The 17,695-nt window shown below is 40.0% G+C and overlaps 1 protein-coding gene across 1 annotated transcript in view; it reads right to left on the bottom strand.

Moving 5' to 3' along the window:
• The window catches only part of LOC140932324 (uncharacterized), a 64,659-nt gene extending 47,738 nt beyond the window's left edge, over positions 1-16,921 (bottom strand). Inside the window, exons 1-9 of the mRNA XM_073381945.1 lie at positions 16,839-16,921; positions 7,350-8,579; positions 6,937-7,020; positions 5,497-5,697; positions 5,189-5,193; positions 4,148-4,643; positions 3,513-3,598; positions 2,994-3,035; positions 2,338-2,436 (exon numbers count right to left, since the gene is read on the bottom strand). Of these exons, the coding sequence (XP_073238046.1) occupies positions 2,338-2,436; positions 2,994-3,035; positions 3,513-3,598; positions 4,148-4,643; positions 5,189-5,193; positions 5,497-5,697; positions 6,937-7,020; positions 7,350-8,493 (2,157 nt within the window). The 5' untranslated portion in view covers positions 8,494-8,579; positions 16,839-16,921. The remainder of the gene's footprint in view (positions 1-2,337; positions 2,437-2,993; positions 3,036-3,512; positions 3,599-4,147; positions 4,644-5,188; positions 5,194-5,496; positions 5,698-6,936; positions 7,021-7,349; positions 8,580-16,838) is intronic.
• Between the last annotated feature and the right edge of the window lie 774 nt (positions 16,922-17,695).

Raw genomic sequence — 17,695 nt, 5'->3', positions numbered from 1 at the left:
CTCTAACTAGAATATCTACCGGTTGCGGGTGGACGTACAGAAATCAGCGCTTAATCAGAGATCTTATATCTGGATTTTAGCGTGGACATTGCGTGAAAATGTTCGGCTAGCGTGTGTACAGACGCCAGGGCTATTTTTTGGCCTACATGTGCCGGTCATGACTCATAGAACTAGGTAAAAGTAAGGCTATTGTAGTTTCTTGCTGAAGAGAAGTGAACGATCCTTTACATGAAACCTACTCAAAATCATCGAATGGATAAACTCCTGCATAAAACGCTTGGAAATCGATGTACAGTAACAGACACACTTTATGAGCTAAAAAAAATTTAAAAAAAACTTGAAAAAAAAGCATGAAATACTCGTTTTAAATGACATTTCAGCTTGCCCATTCCTGAGAGCCGAAATCCAAGTAAACAAATATAAATGCGGTAAGTTGTCCACAAAGGCTCAGTTTTTCCCCGGGGAATCTATTCTGAGATTCATTCACCAATCGCAACACCGGAAATTATTTGCGTCATGGCATTAACATTGTAACCAATCAGAGGCTGTCCCCAACATTCCGGGAAAACGGGAACACGATTATCGTCGGCAATTCACAGACATCTCTTCTCCCGATTTTTTCTGAGGGAGGGGGGACGTCTGTAAACAGGCTACTTCAAACATCGAACTTTTCATGTATCGAACCTTATCCCTTCAACTAAGTAAATGAGGAGATCGACGTTTGAATGAATCAAGTAGGATGTAGACCATTGAACATCGTGAAAATGAATTTAGTAGGACTACTTTAGTTCGACGTTTGAATCAACCGTCGAATTTTTATTATTTGGGTCGATCTAAATAGGTATTAAGTTCAGTACATGAAAAGATAGACGTTTGAAACGGGCCCAATACAATGGTAAACAACAGGCTCACATGGCCTTGACCGATTTAACCTGTTTGTCATCTTCTAGTTTTATTTAACCGGTTTGACAGATTTTCTAGCAATTTTCAGGTAGATGAATGTCGATTTAAAACTAAGAAACTTATTCGTTGGTTGAATCATATTGGTAAAGGAATAAGCGACTACTCGCCTGTGACGTAAAATTACTTACCCCTATCGTTTATTACCTATGCACGCTTATTTCATGCCGCTGTCATTGTCCATTGCAGACAACTTAAGCCTGGTTTCCATATGATCGCTGCGATCGCTGTGATCGCTGAGAAAAATAAAGTTCAGCGATCGCAGCGACAACTAAGATAGAAAAAGTTCTATGTTGTGTCCTTTTCCTCTCCATTTCTATTGTTCATCGTCCTCCAACGCCAACACAAAATTTCTGTGGCTAATTTTGTGATTTCTCCTGTCCTGCTGTCTGTCTAATGCTGTGTTCTTACTATACCGGAAAGCTTTCGCGCCGCCACGAAAATCTTACCGGACAGGGCTTCTGTTCACACACAAGAACGATTGTGGCGGAGCGACTTCTGTGACGAAGCGAAACTACGCTGCCCCGATATCGAAAATGGAGCGTCACATACCGGATAGGTTTTCTGTCAATCTTGCAATGTGAGCATCTTTTGGGACCGCCGCCGAAATAAATAAGTATGAACGAGTACTGGAACCCTCTGAGATGGAAGTAACTTTTAAGGAGTAAGGAAAAGATTTTAGTGCACCAAACTCTCTCTGACAACCGCACAGGCACGATGTTCGATATGTACGACTCTTGCCGTCCCGGGCCGTTGCTGTTCATACTAAAGCGGTATAGTGGAACATAACTTAGGCACTGTACTGATGAACAGTTACGATCTATAGATATTTTCAAGAAAACAAAAATTTGCTGTCTGTCAATCACGCTTGTCAATAGCGGCCAATCAGAATGTTGTGTTGGTTCATGATCGCAAGGCATGCAATACTAGAGGAAAACCCATACACAAGCTCCTGCTCGTATTCTACTAAAGCAAGAAAAGGATGTAAGAAACAGTGCCGTATATGATCGATTAAGGGCCGCTACTCGAATAAACGCCACCCTCGAATAAGCGCCGCAACTTTACCGAAAATAGTTTAATGAACGCCGCGGCGCAGAATATCGCTTTACAAATAAGACCACGACCAAATCGTGAGTTCCTAAAGTTTTAATGTAGGGAAACTCTTGAAACTGGGTTCATAAGACGGTTCGAGGTCTACATATTTGCCCTTTTTCTCGCAAAACTCTGAGTTAAATCTCTATATTCCCCTCAGTGTTTTACCCGTAGTTGAAATAAGCGCCGCACTTGAATAAGCGCCGCTCCCGAAAAAGTGCGGCGGCGCTTAATCGATCATTTACGGTAAGCATTAAATTTACATAGACTGGGGAAGACTAAAACCTGATCTCTTTGATCCACATCTTCACCACTTTCAAGAAGCATTTTGACTGTCTCGTATTGTCCACTGATAGCAGCCTTGTGTAGAGGGCATCTCGACGCCTGTTTCAAAAAAATTCCCTTTCATCAGAGAATGAGTTTTAAGTTAAATCTTCCACCAAATGATGCTTTTGACATTTATATGCATTTTGCTTTGTTTAAATACCGTATTTCCTCGGATAATAGCCGTCCCTCGATTAATCGCCTCCCTCGAATAATTCCTCCCTTCTTTTTGACGGAAACATTTGAAATAATCGCTCCCCTTGAATAACCGCCCCCCTCCCCTCTCGCCATCTTCTCCTCCTTTTATCCCCTCCCTGTCAAGTTGAAGTGCAATGTGATCCATCAAAACAGTGACGATTCAATCTCCGAAAATTTATCAAGGAACTAAATTTGGAACACTTAAAAAGCCCATGTCTAGTTTATTTGATGTGATTATTGTTTCACTTGATGGGAAAATAAAACAGAATATTTAGGGCACGACTTCCAGTGAGCAATATTTGAAATGATCGCCTCCCTCGAAAAATAGCCCCCCTTTTGTGCTAAAAATAATAATTATTATTCGAGGAAATACGGTACACAAAGCGTGCACGCTATTCTATATATCGCAGTGAACTTACTTTCGCCTTCTCGGCTCTCTCCATATGGGTCAGGACCTGCGTCTTGTTTTAAGATGATAAAAAAAGACATTTACAATCAGATCTGCAATGAAGTTCTATAAGAAGTACTTCTACTGTACAATTACAAGACAAATTACGACTCACTTATGACTTCCCATAATATTTCTCAGTGTATTAAATTTCCGGGGTCGGAGAAAACATCACTTAGCTAATGTTTCAATTGAAATTTCCACGATGATGAAACGAAAAATTACCTTCCATTTCCTTTTAACTTATGCCAGTATATATATCCATACAATTCCTACCAATTAAATGAAACCAAGCCAGTCTTCCTTTTCGACGTTGTCTGACGGAACTGGGTGTGAAAACTCAGTCACATTTTTTCCGAGCTACTATTTCTGTAGAACTGAGTAGACCCTCATTTATGCAGATTGCACCCCATGCAACAGCTCGATTTGTAAATTTTCTTTCTAGTCTTCTTTGCTTTCATTTTTTAGTCCCAAGGACGAAGCCACCTACCTCAGAATGATCTGGACTTGAGTCAATTAGAAGTGAAGCTGCTTTTTGATCTGATTCAGTTGAAGGTGACAAGCCACAGCTGATTGCTAACGCGGAATGAAATAACAAAAACGTGCATGAAATTTATCTGTTGTGAATGCACTGTTACAGAAAAAACTCACAGTGAGGTACAATTACTGCACTACTGCACATTAACATGAACGTCAACTAACAGCCCCCTCTCTTGTGGTGATATAGTTTACTTGTTAAACTGAACATTTAAACTTCTTTTGGTTTTGAATGCTTAATTTTATTTCGATTCAATCAATGAATGTTTTATGCATTATCACTAATTTACCCTTTCATTTAGTGCAAACTGTTTCAGGGAAATAATTACAAGCTCAAAAGATTCTCTTTTGCTTTCATGTTAATGATCCGTCCCGCAGTGCAACACCTTGTTACGACGATGACTATTTTAAAACAGACTCTTTTGACCCAGGATAGCTGCTGTCAAGTACATGTATCACTGCCACAACAAACAATCAGCAACTTAATCAGGTTTTTAAAAAGACAAGGGCCGGAAAAAACTTTCAATTTTGGCTTACAATAAGCAAATTGAATGGTAGTGATTAATTCATTTAAAACTCGAATTTTACCTTTCAACTCTACCGCCGTCAATTCCTTAGAAAGGTCTTGCAACTCACATGATTTTTCCATCAAAATCTTCTTGCAAATTCGGTAGTTTTCTTCAACGATTGTTGTCTTCATTCTGACATTCTCCAACTTCAGTTTCCTCTTTATATCGTCGGTCACAAGATATCTCTCGGCAATGTCATTAAGGTGACCAGACTGATAGTCACTCCACAGACTCTCAAGGCTTTCCAGGGAGGTGCACCCAAACGTTATTTCTAGAGACCCCAAACCAACAGATTTTGTGGCCACCTTGTGCGTGTCAACTATATATTCAATCAGACCAGACACTCCTTCTGCAGAGTAAATGGTGCGATGTTGGAAGTACAATTGTATTTGCTGTGCTAGAGTTTCATGGATTATTTTCCTCTGATGATCATTCAGATCTTGATAACGGTACTTGGTGATTATGTCTGAAAACGGAGGAAATGCCTCTGAGAAATGATGAGCCTTCATATTAGGCTAAGTTCACACTATACCGGATAGATTTAGCGCGAGCATGCGGGGATTTAGTATCCATACCGGAAACGGTTTCTTTTCGCACATAAGAAAGGTGATTTCGGCGAAAGCTATCCGCTATAGTGTGAACATAGATAGCCTTCTAATCAAGAGACATGAAAGTCTCTTGTCTATTGCATGATCTGCTGGCTGACTGTGATATTGTCGCCAGATTTGTGTTATCTAACAATCATCCCTCTAGGTTCACAAGTGGGAAATAGTAAGCTACTATGGAAACAGATTATAAGGGTTTAGTTCAGCCTTATTTTGAGTACTGTTCCTCTTTGTGGGACACCTGCGGCAAATTGTTGAAAGATAAGCTGCAACGAGTTGCGTGCGGCTAAAGTTCTCACAGGTGTTACTTATGATATTCGCTCCGCAGACTCAATGACTCTCTTTCTTGGCAAACACTTGATGATCGACGGCGCTGGGCAAAGTCAATTTTAATGTATAAGAGGGAATGTCGATCAGACAAGTTACCATCTACGTAACACGGCTACTGATCTAACACTTCCTAAACCAAAAAGAGAGTTCTTAAAACAAGTTTTAAATTTAGCGGTGCTATGCTTTGGAACCAGCTCCCAAATGAAGCAAAGCTCGCTGAGTCAATCTCTTCTTCTAAAAGCCCTTTTAGATTATAGTTGGGTCTTGACAAGCTGTGTATCTTAATAGTGGTTAAACTTTTATATGACTTACACGAAATAGCAATACATGTAAACGGTAACAAATGTTGAAGGGAAAAACCGCCTCTGAGAAAACCCACCCTTAAGATGTACTAGTGGGCAAAAACAAGAAAGCAAATTACGTTATTCCCTACCTGGATCACCATCAGATTTCGACCTTTTGCGCTTACGTCTATTCTGTGACTGGGAAACTTCATTTGTGGATATTTCCGTTTGACTTCCTGATGCAGCATCGGCTTTCTTTTCACAGTCACTACCAAGGGACGCTTCTGAATTAAGATGCTCGGCAACAGTAGGGTTTGTTCTTGGAATGTTGTCAATTTCCATAGAAGGCTCTAAGAAAACAAGCCAAACAATTGGTTAAAACTTGGATAATTTCACTGAAAGTTAAGGTTCAGTCACTTCCAAGAGTGCCCATCCCTCCGAGGTGGCCTATGTACAGGCGCCCCCCTTCCCCTCAGAAGAAATCGGCGAGAGAAATCACTCAAGTCTCTCCCCGATTGTTTCTGAAGTGAGAGGGCCGACTGAACACAGGCTATCCAGGACGCTTGTCAGGTATTTATCACGTTTTATCTCCCAAAGAGGGGCATTTTTCATCAACAGGTGGGGAATTTGTCATTGTTGAATTTCCCAATTTCCTCTACTTATAATTATTGCAAATAAATCAGAAAGGAGCAACTCTAAATTCCTTAAAGATCAGTGAAATGTTCCTCATGATTCTCTCATGCGTGCATGTTCTTTTTTTGGCAGGCTCATTTGGTAAAAAAGAAGCACTTTTCTAGGTAAAATCATGCTCATAGGGAAATGACAGGCTTCTGCTTAATGAACTTTATTTCGCTTTGCAAAAATATTCTTAAACATAATCGGGCACTGATTCCATTGAGATAGCTTGCTGGATTTATGAAAACCAGGTTAGCAATATTTTGTAATTCTTCTCAACTTCTCAGGTATTAGCTTGCTTCCTGTGTTTTTTGCTGATGTCGCATCATTGGTTATTTTGTGGTTAGGGACTTGTGTAAAAGTGGCTGTAGACTGAATTTCGCGATTATGTGTTCTTTTTTAAGCCTCCTTCCCTCCCTCCTTTTTTATATGAAGCCAGTGCGCGTCTAAAGCTGGTTTCGGTGCCGCTTACATTAGCAGTTTATATTTCGTTTTTGGTCACCTTAAGAAAAGTTTCCCGGAGAGCATTATGTAAAGATCCGAGATGGGACAAAGTTGATACGATTCGCAGAGTCTGCATCGTCCAATATAGTACGTATTCTCGTTTCATTTGGTTAAACGGATCAATCACTTGGGTGACCACTAAGTCTTTGGCCTTGGAAAAAAAGGTCTATGGGTCAAATCTATTGAGCAAGCGCACAATTGCAGGTTAACTTTGGCCTCGGCCAGGATTTTTTTTCTAGGTGTGAAAGCAGAGTATATGCTGGTCTGCCAACCGTGTGACTGCATGTACATCTGGGAACTTGAATAAGACGAGTGTGGTGATTTAAATTCAATTTATTTTCATGATTCATATGAACAATCCTTCATAGACAACAGGCGTTACATTGTCTACAAAGTCTACGAACATGTACCTTCGTGGTCCTCAGTCATGCCTTCCGCCCTCTGAGAAGCCTCACGCTTTGTTTCTAAGGAGCTCCGGGCCTTTGGATAATCTTCTGTTGAAACAAAATGGACGAAAACATAATAGGTTCCTGAAACCAGGCTGTTGCAGTGATTATTTATGAATGGCTACAGTCATATGTAGCTGTATGTGAAACGCTGCAAATAAAGCCTATGACCGCTCTTCATAGACCATTCCGCTGCAAAAAACAATGTACCTGAAGAGATTACAAACGTTACAGTTTTCCTAATATCAGCATAAGGTACAGAAACGTATTCACGTGCAATATTATTAAGATTTCAGGGAAACATTTTAGTTTGTTTTCGTTTTTCTGTTATTGTTTGACAATGTATTGTTGAAGAAAACGATAATTGACATTCCTACCGTGAGCCAAGCTGATCATCTTGTCAACTAACTCTTTAATCTGTTTGGCCCAGTTGTATTTAATGCCATAGAACTCACGCAAGGTCAGCGCCTCCTTAAGTCGACATTCCCTGTCCTTGGACCAGATATTCTGAATGGCTACGGTCCATACTGCAGGGTTCTCTGAGTCAATCACAAATGATGAACCAAAAGCTGCCTTACTCAGTGCTTCTCCAAAACCAGAGTTGCGACTAACGAGCACAGGAAGACCAGCTGACATTGCCTCGAGTCCTGTTAGTCCAAAGCCCTCTGTTCTCGAAGGCATGACTACAAGATCCACTTCTTGGAATAAGCGCTTCAAACTTTCTCGGTCTTGAACATATTCTCTTACTCTCAGTCGACTAGCAGGAACACCACAATCAATTAACCGATTTGCTATTTCTTTGTGTTTTCCATCCGGTGCCCCTACAAACACAAGAAGAGTATCTTGTAATGCAGCAATGGCTTTCCCGGCGATGTCAAATCCTTTTAATTCAAAGTCTTCTGCATCTCCACGACCAAACACCAAGACTCTCCGTTGTTGCCTATCGCTTGGGCTGACTTGCTTTACAGTCTCAAACTCTTCAAACACTCCAGGAGTGAGGTCAAAGACTTTACCATCTTTATGACACCCACAAAGATATGAGCGAAAGGCCTCACTCAACTTGGGTCCCACTCCCACAACATGGTCAGCCATTTCACACAGTTCTACTTCGGTCTTGCGCTTTTCTTCACCCTTTGAAATTGGGTTGGGATAGTTTTTAAACATCCCACGTTCCTCAGGGTCTGTGTGTACCACTTGAACCCATTTGCACGTTTTAGATTTCTTAATGACCTGTGCTTGTTTACCGAGTTTAACTCCATGACCAACAACAATGTCGATTTGCAAATCTTCTGGTGGAAAGCAAAGCCAATCCAGCTGTTCAAAACCAGGCAGTGGCGTTGCCTCTACGATCTTTACTTTGTGATCAAGGGCTACTTTTTTGTCCTCTCGACTGCATAGTGGTAAAAATAAAGTGATTTCCACTTCAGGGAACTTGGCTAACTGAATGGCTAATTCTCTGTTTATGGTAGAAAGCCCCCCATTACTTGATCTCCATTCAGATGCCAAAATAGTGACTTTCATTTTACGAGATCCATGCACTTGGTCATCATGCGTTTAAGCTTTCCGTAAAGCAGAAGCCATGCCCAAAGATCAAAGTCGTCCAACAACTAAAATGAAAATTAAAAATAAAGGATAAAATACAACCACTACAGGATAGAATAGAGAAACTACTACAATCGAAAAAAAGAGAATCAATTAAAACTACTCATGGAAAAAAAGGTAAAAGGTTTCACTGGGTGGAAAAACCCACGTAAAACGTTTCACTGGGGGGTACCGATTGAGTTTTATCAGTCTAAACACCCTTTCAGAACATTAAAAAGTAGCGGATCACTTGACTGGCAGAATGCATTTTATAACCGCTGGTGCTTTCGACTAGTCTGGGCTTTTCTAGGGAGAAGGGGAGGTAGTAAGCAGACGAAGAATGCCTTTCTCCTTCTTTCCTCACCCCACTGTTTTGTCTTAATTTTCCCTTACCTCTTACGATCTGAAACTCAGGTTAGCGTGTGTGCTTTTTTGTTTTTCTTAAGAATCTAACAGAAAAACCAAAAGTGAAACGACTGAAACTAATTCATAGCTGTCAGCTGGTTTTCGGTATGTGAAAGAACGTGAAATGTATGAGATAAATACTAACAGGCTATCTTTTCTAGCTGATACTAGCTTTACATTGCAATGAAATAGAGAGAGCGATTTTTCGCCATTTTCGCCATTGCATGCATTTCTGAACGTAAGTGGAAACAGATTACGTAACTTAACGTCACACGGGAGATCAAATGTCCCAGAATTCACTACGAACTGCTTATGAATGTGGTACATAGCTTTTCTCTCCGATTTCTTTATCGCATATCCGAGTGATTTACAACCAACCTCGTCCCCAGGGCTTTTCCCTCAAAAAATGGTTGGGGCGGGAAAAGGCCCTGGCATCGGCTGGTCAAGTGTCTCCTCGTACACCCTAAAATCCTGGGTGTAATAAATTAGCGCCATGTGAAAAGCTAAAATTATGCGTAACCTCACAGCGCGCGATCTTGGGCGACCTTTTTTGCAAGTTTTCCTTTTTGTCACAGATACTGGCTATGGTAATTTTTTGCTTTTCTCCTATTTCTACGAAGGGGACAGCGAGTAACATTTGTAAAACTTTTGTTTTATAAATTAGTTTCTCAGGAATATTTAGGCTGTACACGTGACCAGCCGATGCCAAGGCCTTTTCCCGCCACACCCATTTTTTGAGGGAAAAGCCCCGGGGATGAGGTTGATTTACAACTGGATGCTATTGATTGAAACCCTCTCACTCCCAAAAGTTAAAAAGTCAAAATTCAACTAGCCTGTTCTCTAGCGTTCAGATCTTCCCCCCTTTTTTTCATCCGCTCTCCATTTTACGTCTCTCTCCACCACTACCTGAACGCCTTTAACAGACAATTACTCAATAACACGTGGAGGTATCGCTGAACAGGGTATGGATAGTTTTAAAAACAGGGTATACAATCTATTTAGCGTCTAGAAATGGTGTCTTTGTGGGCTGTAAGCCAGAACGTAAAGGTTAGCTACGAGTGGTCTACAGTTGCGTACACAAAAATAGTTTTCTTAGAAATAGATATAATATCGTGAGTTTAGTTTAAAATGTCTCTTAATTCTATAGGTAAAACCAACTGAATAACGGTCCTAAAAGGCAATACAAACCTTTTGCCCACTTTTCTACGAAAGATCTTAACATAAAGACCATAAACTGCCGCTTATAACCCCCCCCCCCCCCCCCCACTCCAGTTATAGGCCCATCCAGGGCGAGGGTTCTTCCTAATAATAGGCTTATGGGGATGTGCCGCTGGATGTGGTCACATTTTCATGACTGGGTTAACCATAATGGGGTTGTAATTTTCAACAGAGTTACAAGAGTGGGGTCGCTCATTTTCGGCAGTTTGAGTGACAGAAAATTCAGGTAGGTAGGAATGTAAATGGGAAAACTTTTACTGCATTTAGTTTAACAAAAGTGTCAATTAATTTCAGGAGGACCTAGTTAAAAGGCTTTATAAGACAGAGAGACAAGCAACAGATGACTAAGTTGGGATTGCAAAAATTATATTTGCCCAAAAGTGACTGAGATGGGGTCTATAATTAGCCAAAAATAGACTTTAATGCATGGGGTTAGTGACCCAAGTAACCCGCGGGAGGCCAATCTACTTGTAATAAAAAAAATACCCCCGATCATAACCCCTCCCCCCCCCCCCACAGATATAAGCCCCCCTTCTAACTTTCCTGACAGTTGACTCTGATCAAAGTGGGGTCGAGTTAGCAGGAGTCCAAAGCAAACAACCCAGAAATAAGCAAATAAGTAAATGGATGGGCAGGGAATGCAAGTATTATCCACACTTTATTGACAATGATAAGCAGCAACGGCTTGGTCAGGGGTAAAATAATTCACTGTTTTGGGTGTGACACTGTTTCTTCCCCAAATTGTCACGCATCATTTAACACATGATGGTTTAAGTTAGGGGGAGGTTCGAGTTAGGGAGGGTTCGATTTATCACGAGTCAACTGTAAATTTGATTTATTACTATATGACCTTTTGAAATAAGTACAATAGGTATTTTGTTTCAAAGCGCTTTTTCTATTCCGGTTTACAAGCCCCCTTGCGATCGGATATCAGCACCTCTATTTATAAGCCCTCCTAAAACGAAACAGAAAGACGTATAAGCCCTGGGGTTTAAGCCCAGGGCATATTTACAGTATGTCAAACCCGGAAAGTATTCTGCCCGTCTTCCTGAGAATACAACTGTATGCCTCAGACAAAGTCACACGGGAGCATGTTCAAGCAATCAAAACTACACCACAGGTAGCCCTAGCTCACTATGAGAGCCCTGAACAACATTATCCTATTTAGCTAATTAGTTATTTACACGGCAACAATTATAAGGCGTTGTATGAGAATAATATCATCCTATTTCTCCATAACAATGAGCGAAACGTACATTACATTTTTCCTGTTAAGCTTGCATTTTGTATTTTCTCATGTTTATTTGTGTGTTGACTGCTTTTCATGCCTCTCAGGATGCCAAGAACCCGAGAACAGCACTATACCCTTCTAAGCTAATTAATTATTCATACAGCAAGAAAATTATGAGACATTGTATTGACTATTTTCCAATTCCCCATAATACACTCTGTCTGCCCCCCAAATTTTGCATAACTTATTGTCTTAAAATGCTCTTGGGAAAATGCAATACTCCCAGGAGCATTTAAAAAAAATGGTTTATGCAAAATTTGGGGGGCAAACAGAGTGTATTGTGGGGAATTGGAAAATAGAGAATGAGAAATCTTCTTTGCTCACTAAATTAATAAAATGTGCATTGAATATCACTTTGAAGTTTACCTTTAGCCTTTTCTTGCTTTTCTTTGTATTCTGACTGTATTTCAGACCTACTAGGCACTATTTAATGCCTTTTCTTGAACGACAGTTTTGCACCCAGATGACAGTAAAAGGAATAGAAGAGAAAATTGGCAAACCTCTCTTGATCGGCTCTGCTCTTGGTGGCGATAAATTCCATGACATTTGCGACACTGGAGACAATTCCGCCAGAAATAGTTGTTCTGATAAATAACGTACATTATAACATAACAAAAGTTAATCATGCGCTCTGATTGGTCAGTTAACCACTACCATTTGCCCGTGGATGCATGCCAAGAAACTGAGCTAGCGCAGTAAAATTTAGGCAAATTCAACAAATCTCCTCTCCTCAGTCTCCTGACGGTAAAATACACCGATGAAATGCACAGCTGAAAAGTGGAAGTTGAAGAAAATACTAAGCTGGCGTTTTGAAGGAAAAAAGACAAAAGATCAAGCGAAAAATTTGCCCTGGATGAATTAATCACTGTTTCCTCGCGGCTAGAATCGGCTGAAGGAAAATTGAGTGAGCGAAGATTTAAGGTATATTTTGTGTGTTTTTTATAGAAGAGAAAGTTTGTTTGAAATGTACATTTATCAATTAGCATTGTGTTATTGGCTTTTTGGTCAAGCTGATGCTAAATTCAAGCAAATATTTTAGGAAACACGCTCAAATTCGAGACAGCTTTGTTGTGAAGTTATCCTCGCATCAATTAAAAATTTTAGTTGAGTTTAAACGGGCACATTATGCTGGAATAAGCGAATTTCATTTGAGTAGAGAAACATTTGGGTTTTCAAATAAATTTTTCAAAAAATGACTTCTGTGTGTATAATTTTGTTCCTCAGTGTTCATTCATAACAGTCGTTCAGACAGGGGTACCTAACAGGGGCACTCAACGACAATTTCCGGAAGAATATCAGTCTGTTCGGAAGACGATTTGAGATCTAGAATTTTCGAAACATTTGTCGTAAAATTTCTTGCTTGCTCGTCTCTCCTAGGATTTTCGAACATCCAAAAAATGGTATAATTGCCTATTTTTAACGGATTTTTACCCTAAAAAGGTCATCTAGAATTTTTGGGAGCCTTTTTTCTGGCTGAAATTTTCAAAAAGGTAAGTTTTGATCCCTATAATTTTTGGATCACTAGACTTTCAGCTAGGAAATCCGAAGAGATGAAAAATTAAAAAAAAAAAAAACTATGCCTATATCTACCGTTTAAATACTAAAATACGTTTAACAATGCTATGTTTAAGTGGTTTTGAACTATATTCTCGTTGGGTGCCCCTGACCCAAGTAGAGAGATGCAATTCAGAATAACAACAAAATGTTTAGCAATTTACCTGAAGACGGAGAACGGTTGATTCAGCGAAAGAGAAACTCAAAGGCAAGTTTTTGAAAAACATAGAACATGATTTGTTTACACCAGTGCTTACGCACGGGCAGATGGCAGCATACATGAACTCGTACTAATGACTCAACCGAAGGCAAATGGAAAATAATGTTTTTCTCTTTTGATTATGTCATAAAAGAAATGGTAAACGTTGCAGCTGTGGAACCATGGAGTTATGGATGCACTTGGGAGGTTTGCTAAGCACTCAAGAAGCTAGAGTCGCAATCAGCTATCGCCTTGTGAGACTCTTACGCTTCTTTCGTGCTTAGCAACCTCCCGCGTGCCTCCATAACTCCATGGTTGCACGCTGCACGTTTACTATTTCTTCATTTTCCATCATTCGTATCGCCAAAGTTCCCATTTCGAAGGTCCTCAATCGCCAACAAAGTGGACAATATACAGCTGTGGCTAGGTGAGTCAAGAGCAGCCCCACAATGTACTCCAACCATCAAGTCAACAATTTCAAACTGACACAGGCTGGCAGGGTTAAATTATTCAACCATTCAAGGACAATTGGAGCATTTAGCCTACTGGGCACTAAACTGATGTTTCACTTCTCACATTGCACTCCGGGGTCGCAGAAGTCAAGCATCACAGGTCAGATATATAATGACTTGTTGCACTTGGTTGATGTCTACTGTTCTTTTTAAAAAGCATTTGACAATGGTTTTTAATGTATGATTTAGAAAAAAAATATTTCAATAACAATTGCGGCTGTAAACAGTTGTTAGCTATTTTTCTTCCTTTTTCATCAAGTGGCAGTAATTAGCAAGATTGGTACAGGGTCTTCTCAGGTGTTCTTATTATCTCAGGTGCTCTCATTATATTATGCATAACAAAGTATGCAAAATGACCTTAGGGGTCCACTCTAAAGCAAGTAACCTTGTGATGAAGGAAGAACTTGGATGTTTCCCTCTTCATCTTATTATTTACAGTAGAATTTTTATAGACTGTAAAACAGTCAGTTTGTTTCTCAAAATCAGTAAAGAAATTGGTAAAGTGTAGCGTAAGAGTCTTACCCGCGCAAAGCGCGCGAGCCTCACACACCCTACAGGCGTGTGAGGCGAGAGAAAATTTTTAGCGTCTCCCCCCTGTCTTGCTCTCTGTTTTCAGCCTCATTCCAGACCTTTTGTTTGACTGTTCATGCTTACTTGAATATGCAAAAGTACGGACTGTTTTGCAGTCTATAATTTTTAAGTACTTCTTACGGTAAATACTTACCCCACAAAATAACCAAATTTTAAGTAGTGCCCTAAAGATATATAATATAGGTAACCACTGATGGTTTACTACTGTAAAGCACCCATTACACTTTACTGAATTAACTTATTACACTCCAACTCTGCCACATTTTGACTACAGGAGAATTCCTCACCTGGTTAGAATGTTTAAAAGAAATTTGTTAAAACAATACCAGGAATATTACTCGAAAAATTTGAACAAGGATAAATTTGACTCCTCATTTGGAAATAAATTAAGTCTTTATAGTGAATTGAAAAACAAAGCCAGATTTGAAACTTGTCTTAATTTAATAAAGAACATTAAGACAAGAGTGGCAGTAACCAAAATGTGGATTTCTTGCTACTTGCTACCCATTGAATCTGGGCGCTACAAGAAGATAACCAGAGTTGAGAGTCTTTGCCCCCTTTGTAATAGATCTGAAATTGTTGGTGAAGGGTATAGTGCTGTTCTCGGATTCTTGGCATCCTAAGAGGCATGAAACGCAGTCAACACACAAATAAACATAAGAAAATCTAAGCTTAAAAGGAAAAATTTAATGCATGTTTCGCTCAATTATAGGGAAATAAGATAATTCTCGCACAATGCCTTATAATTGTTGCCGTATGAATAATTAATTAGCTAAGTAGGATAATGTTGTTCAGGGCTCTCATAGTGAGGACTGAGCTTAGGCTACCTGTGCTCTGAGACGTTTAACAGAGGAGCCACAGCTCTCAAGCCCTCTTTATTTTCAAGGGTTTGTTTATAATTTTCTGCAACCAACCGCCCACCCCCCTTCCCCACCCGCCCCCACTCCCCACCACCAAAAATGAGTGGAATCTGAATGATCAATTTTGGTTTGAATGTCGGTGTCCTTTGAAAAATGAAGTTTGAAGGATTAATTTTTTTATCTGCACCTTTAAACGCCTGAAGGGTCCTATTTTGCCGGCTTCTTTGAAATACGATTCTGAGCTACCCTATTCAAAAATCCCTCATTCTTAGAGGGTGGGACATGGATGAAGAATGAAAAGTCCCCAAATGATGATTCCAAGAAAATGAAATTCCCAGTATTTTAAACTTATAATGTGTTCCTAGGGTTGAATTTTCTACGGAGAGCAAGAAAAAAAATTATGCGGAAAGATTGTTTCCGTGGTAACAGTCCGTGCTGTGAATTCCTGCGATTCCTGACCATAACGACGCGGCGGCAGGGACCGCGGAGGGGGAGGGGCTGGTAGGGCCGCGGCCCCACCACTTTTTTGCGCCCCCGCCCCCACTTTTTGCGCTAAAAAGAAAAATAATTAAAATAAAAAAAGACTTGAAACAAGTTTTTTCCGTCTATATTCCGCTATATTCTCTTTATTTTCTTTAATTTCAAACGCCAGGCATTTTGTGGGGCTCCTGTGCTTTTCGCGGTAATTGTGCTCTGGGGACGACTTGCCCCTTGATCAAACGCCATGCCTTGGCCACCCCTTCGCTTCTTTCGGCAGCGTGTTTTGTACCTCCAGCTCCGGCAGAGTTTTTTATCAGTTTTATCAGACGAAATGAAGGAAATTACTAGCTTTTTCAAGTCAAACGAAGGTGAGTAGTTGTTTTGAATTGATAAAAGTTTTATCTTTTGTCAGTTTCTCCTTTCGAATCAATGAAATATTCGATGGCAAGAAGAATTACATTACTTGAACAGTGAAGGGCCATAGTTAGAAATTTTTCAGATCACTTCAGTGTAGTATTTTCTAGACTAAAATTGTAGTCGCGTCTTTTCTTGCATTAAATCTGAACTGACCGTGTATGTTGGCCGACCTATAAAGAGCAACAAATACACTGGATAAAGTATGCAAAGTCACGCGACAGAAACAAATCAAATACTATGATTTTATTCCTTTTTTCGATTTTCAATATGCAAAAATTATTTTCAATTGTCAGCCCTGCCACTTTTCACCTTGCTCCGCGGTCCCTGGGCGGCCATTTTGGTGTTCCAAAACAATTAAACGGTGGCCAAGAAAACCAACCCTGTGAGAATTAAACTCTTTTCTTATGTAAAAACTTTCCTTTGTAAATATTCCAATAAGTTAGCAAAGGATGCTGGCCACGTGCGTGAAAACGCTCTTTTGGTTAGCTGGAGAATTGTTCCAAGCCGGAAGTGAGTTGATCGTATGATTTTCTTAACAAACGCTGTAACACCTAGAGAGTTAAGAAAAGTTAAAAAGTATTTCAGACGGAAATCACTTTTTCGGGGAATTCTTTGTAAGTAAACGGCACTTTACAACTGTTTGTGTCATAACAGCTGGAAGAACCAACCGATCACGCAGCATATTTCGCCGCATAGCTAATCTGAGCTATGGAAGACGCTTCTCACTGAAAGTGCGATATTAACACAAGTTTTCTTACCCCTCTACAGCTCCAAATTCAGCTTTCATTTACTTTTCAATGTTCTTCCGGTAATCTCTTCTCTAAATATGTAAAAACAATTGCAATGTACCTGAGCTACACCAATAGCCACCTCTCCAATCATACCGACGCTGTCGCCATCGTCTCGGCTGCTGCAAGAGAGTTCTTTATGTATGCCGCATGAAATGTCCTCAAAGCCTCCCGTGACCAGAAAGGATTTTATCCCTAAGGAGTAGCGCTGCAGTGGCCGTTGGCTAGGAAGTCCGTCTCTATCTTAAGCTCCCTAGTGCCGGCGAAACAGCTTTCATTGGCCATTTCGGAGTTGCGTGGGGATCTGGGGCGAGTTTCAAATGTAAACTAAATAAAAGGCCATTTTGAGATTGGTTATTTGACCACGTTTGGTGCTCTAAGTTGAACAGGGATCAAGTTACGATTCTTGAAACATGGATAAAGATCCATACAAACGTCTCTAATTTTGTGACAGCATCCCCCAAAACCATATAAAATCCTTAAAATATTTTTCATCTTTCTGTTAAATTGTAATATTATATTTGTCATGCATATACTACTTGGAAGGAACAAATTCGAAAATAAATATATGTTTGCCCATTTTCAGGAACTACAGAAATCGTGAAAAAAATTAAGAGTTCATATGGCTTTGGGGGACGCTGACACAAAATTACAGACGTTTGTATGATTGTTTCAAGAGTTACCTATGGTACAACACGGGCATTCCAAGAATGTGGACAGAATCGAGAAAAATCTCGCGATATCATCCTATAGTGGCAACGGAGCGCTTCAAATCGTCCTATGTGAATAGACTTACCCTTAGCTATGATATTACTTCCTCGATGTAA

The sequence above is a fragment of the Porites lutea genome, chromosome 3, assembly GCF_958299795.1.
Source record: "Porites lutea chromosome 3, jaPorLute2.1, whole genome shotgun sequence".
Classification (NCBI taxonomy): domain Eukaryota; kingdom Metazoa; phylum Cnidaria; class Anthozoa; order Scleractinia; family Poritidae; genus Porites; species Porites lutea.
Note: the sequence above shows the minus strand (reverse complement) of the source record. Positions and strands in the feature narration are given on the sequence as shown.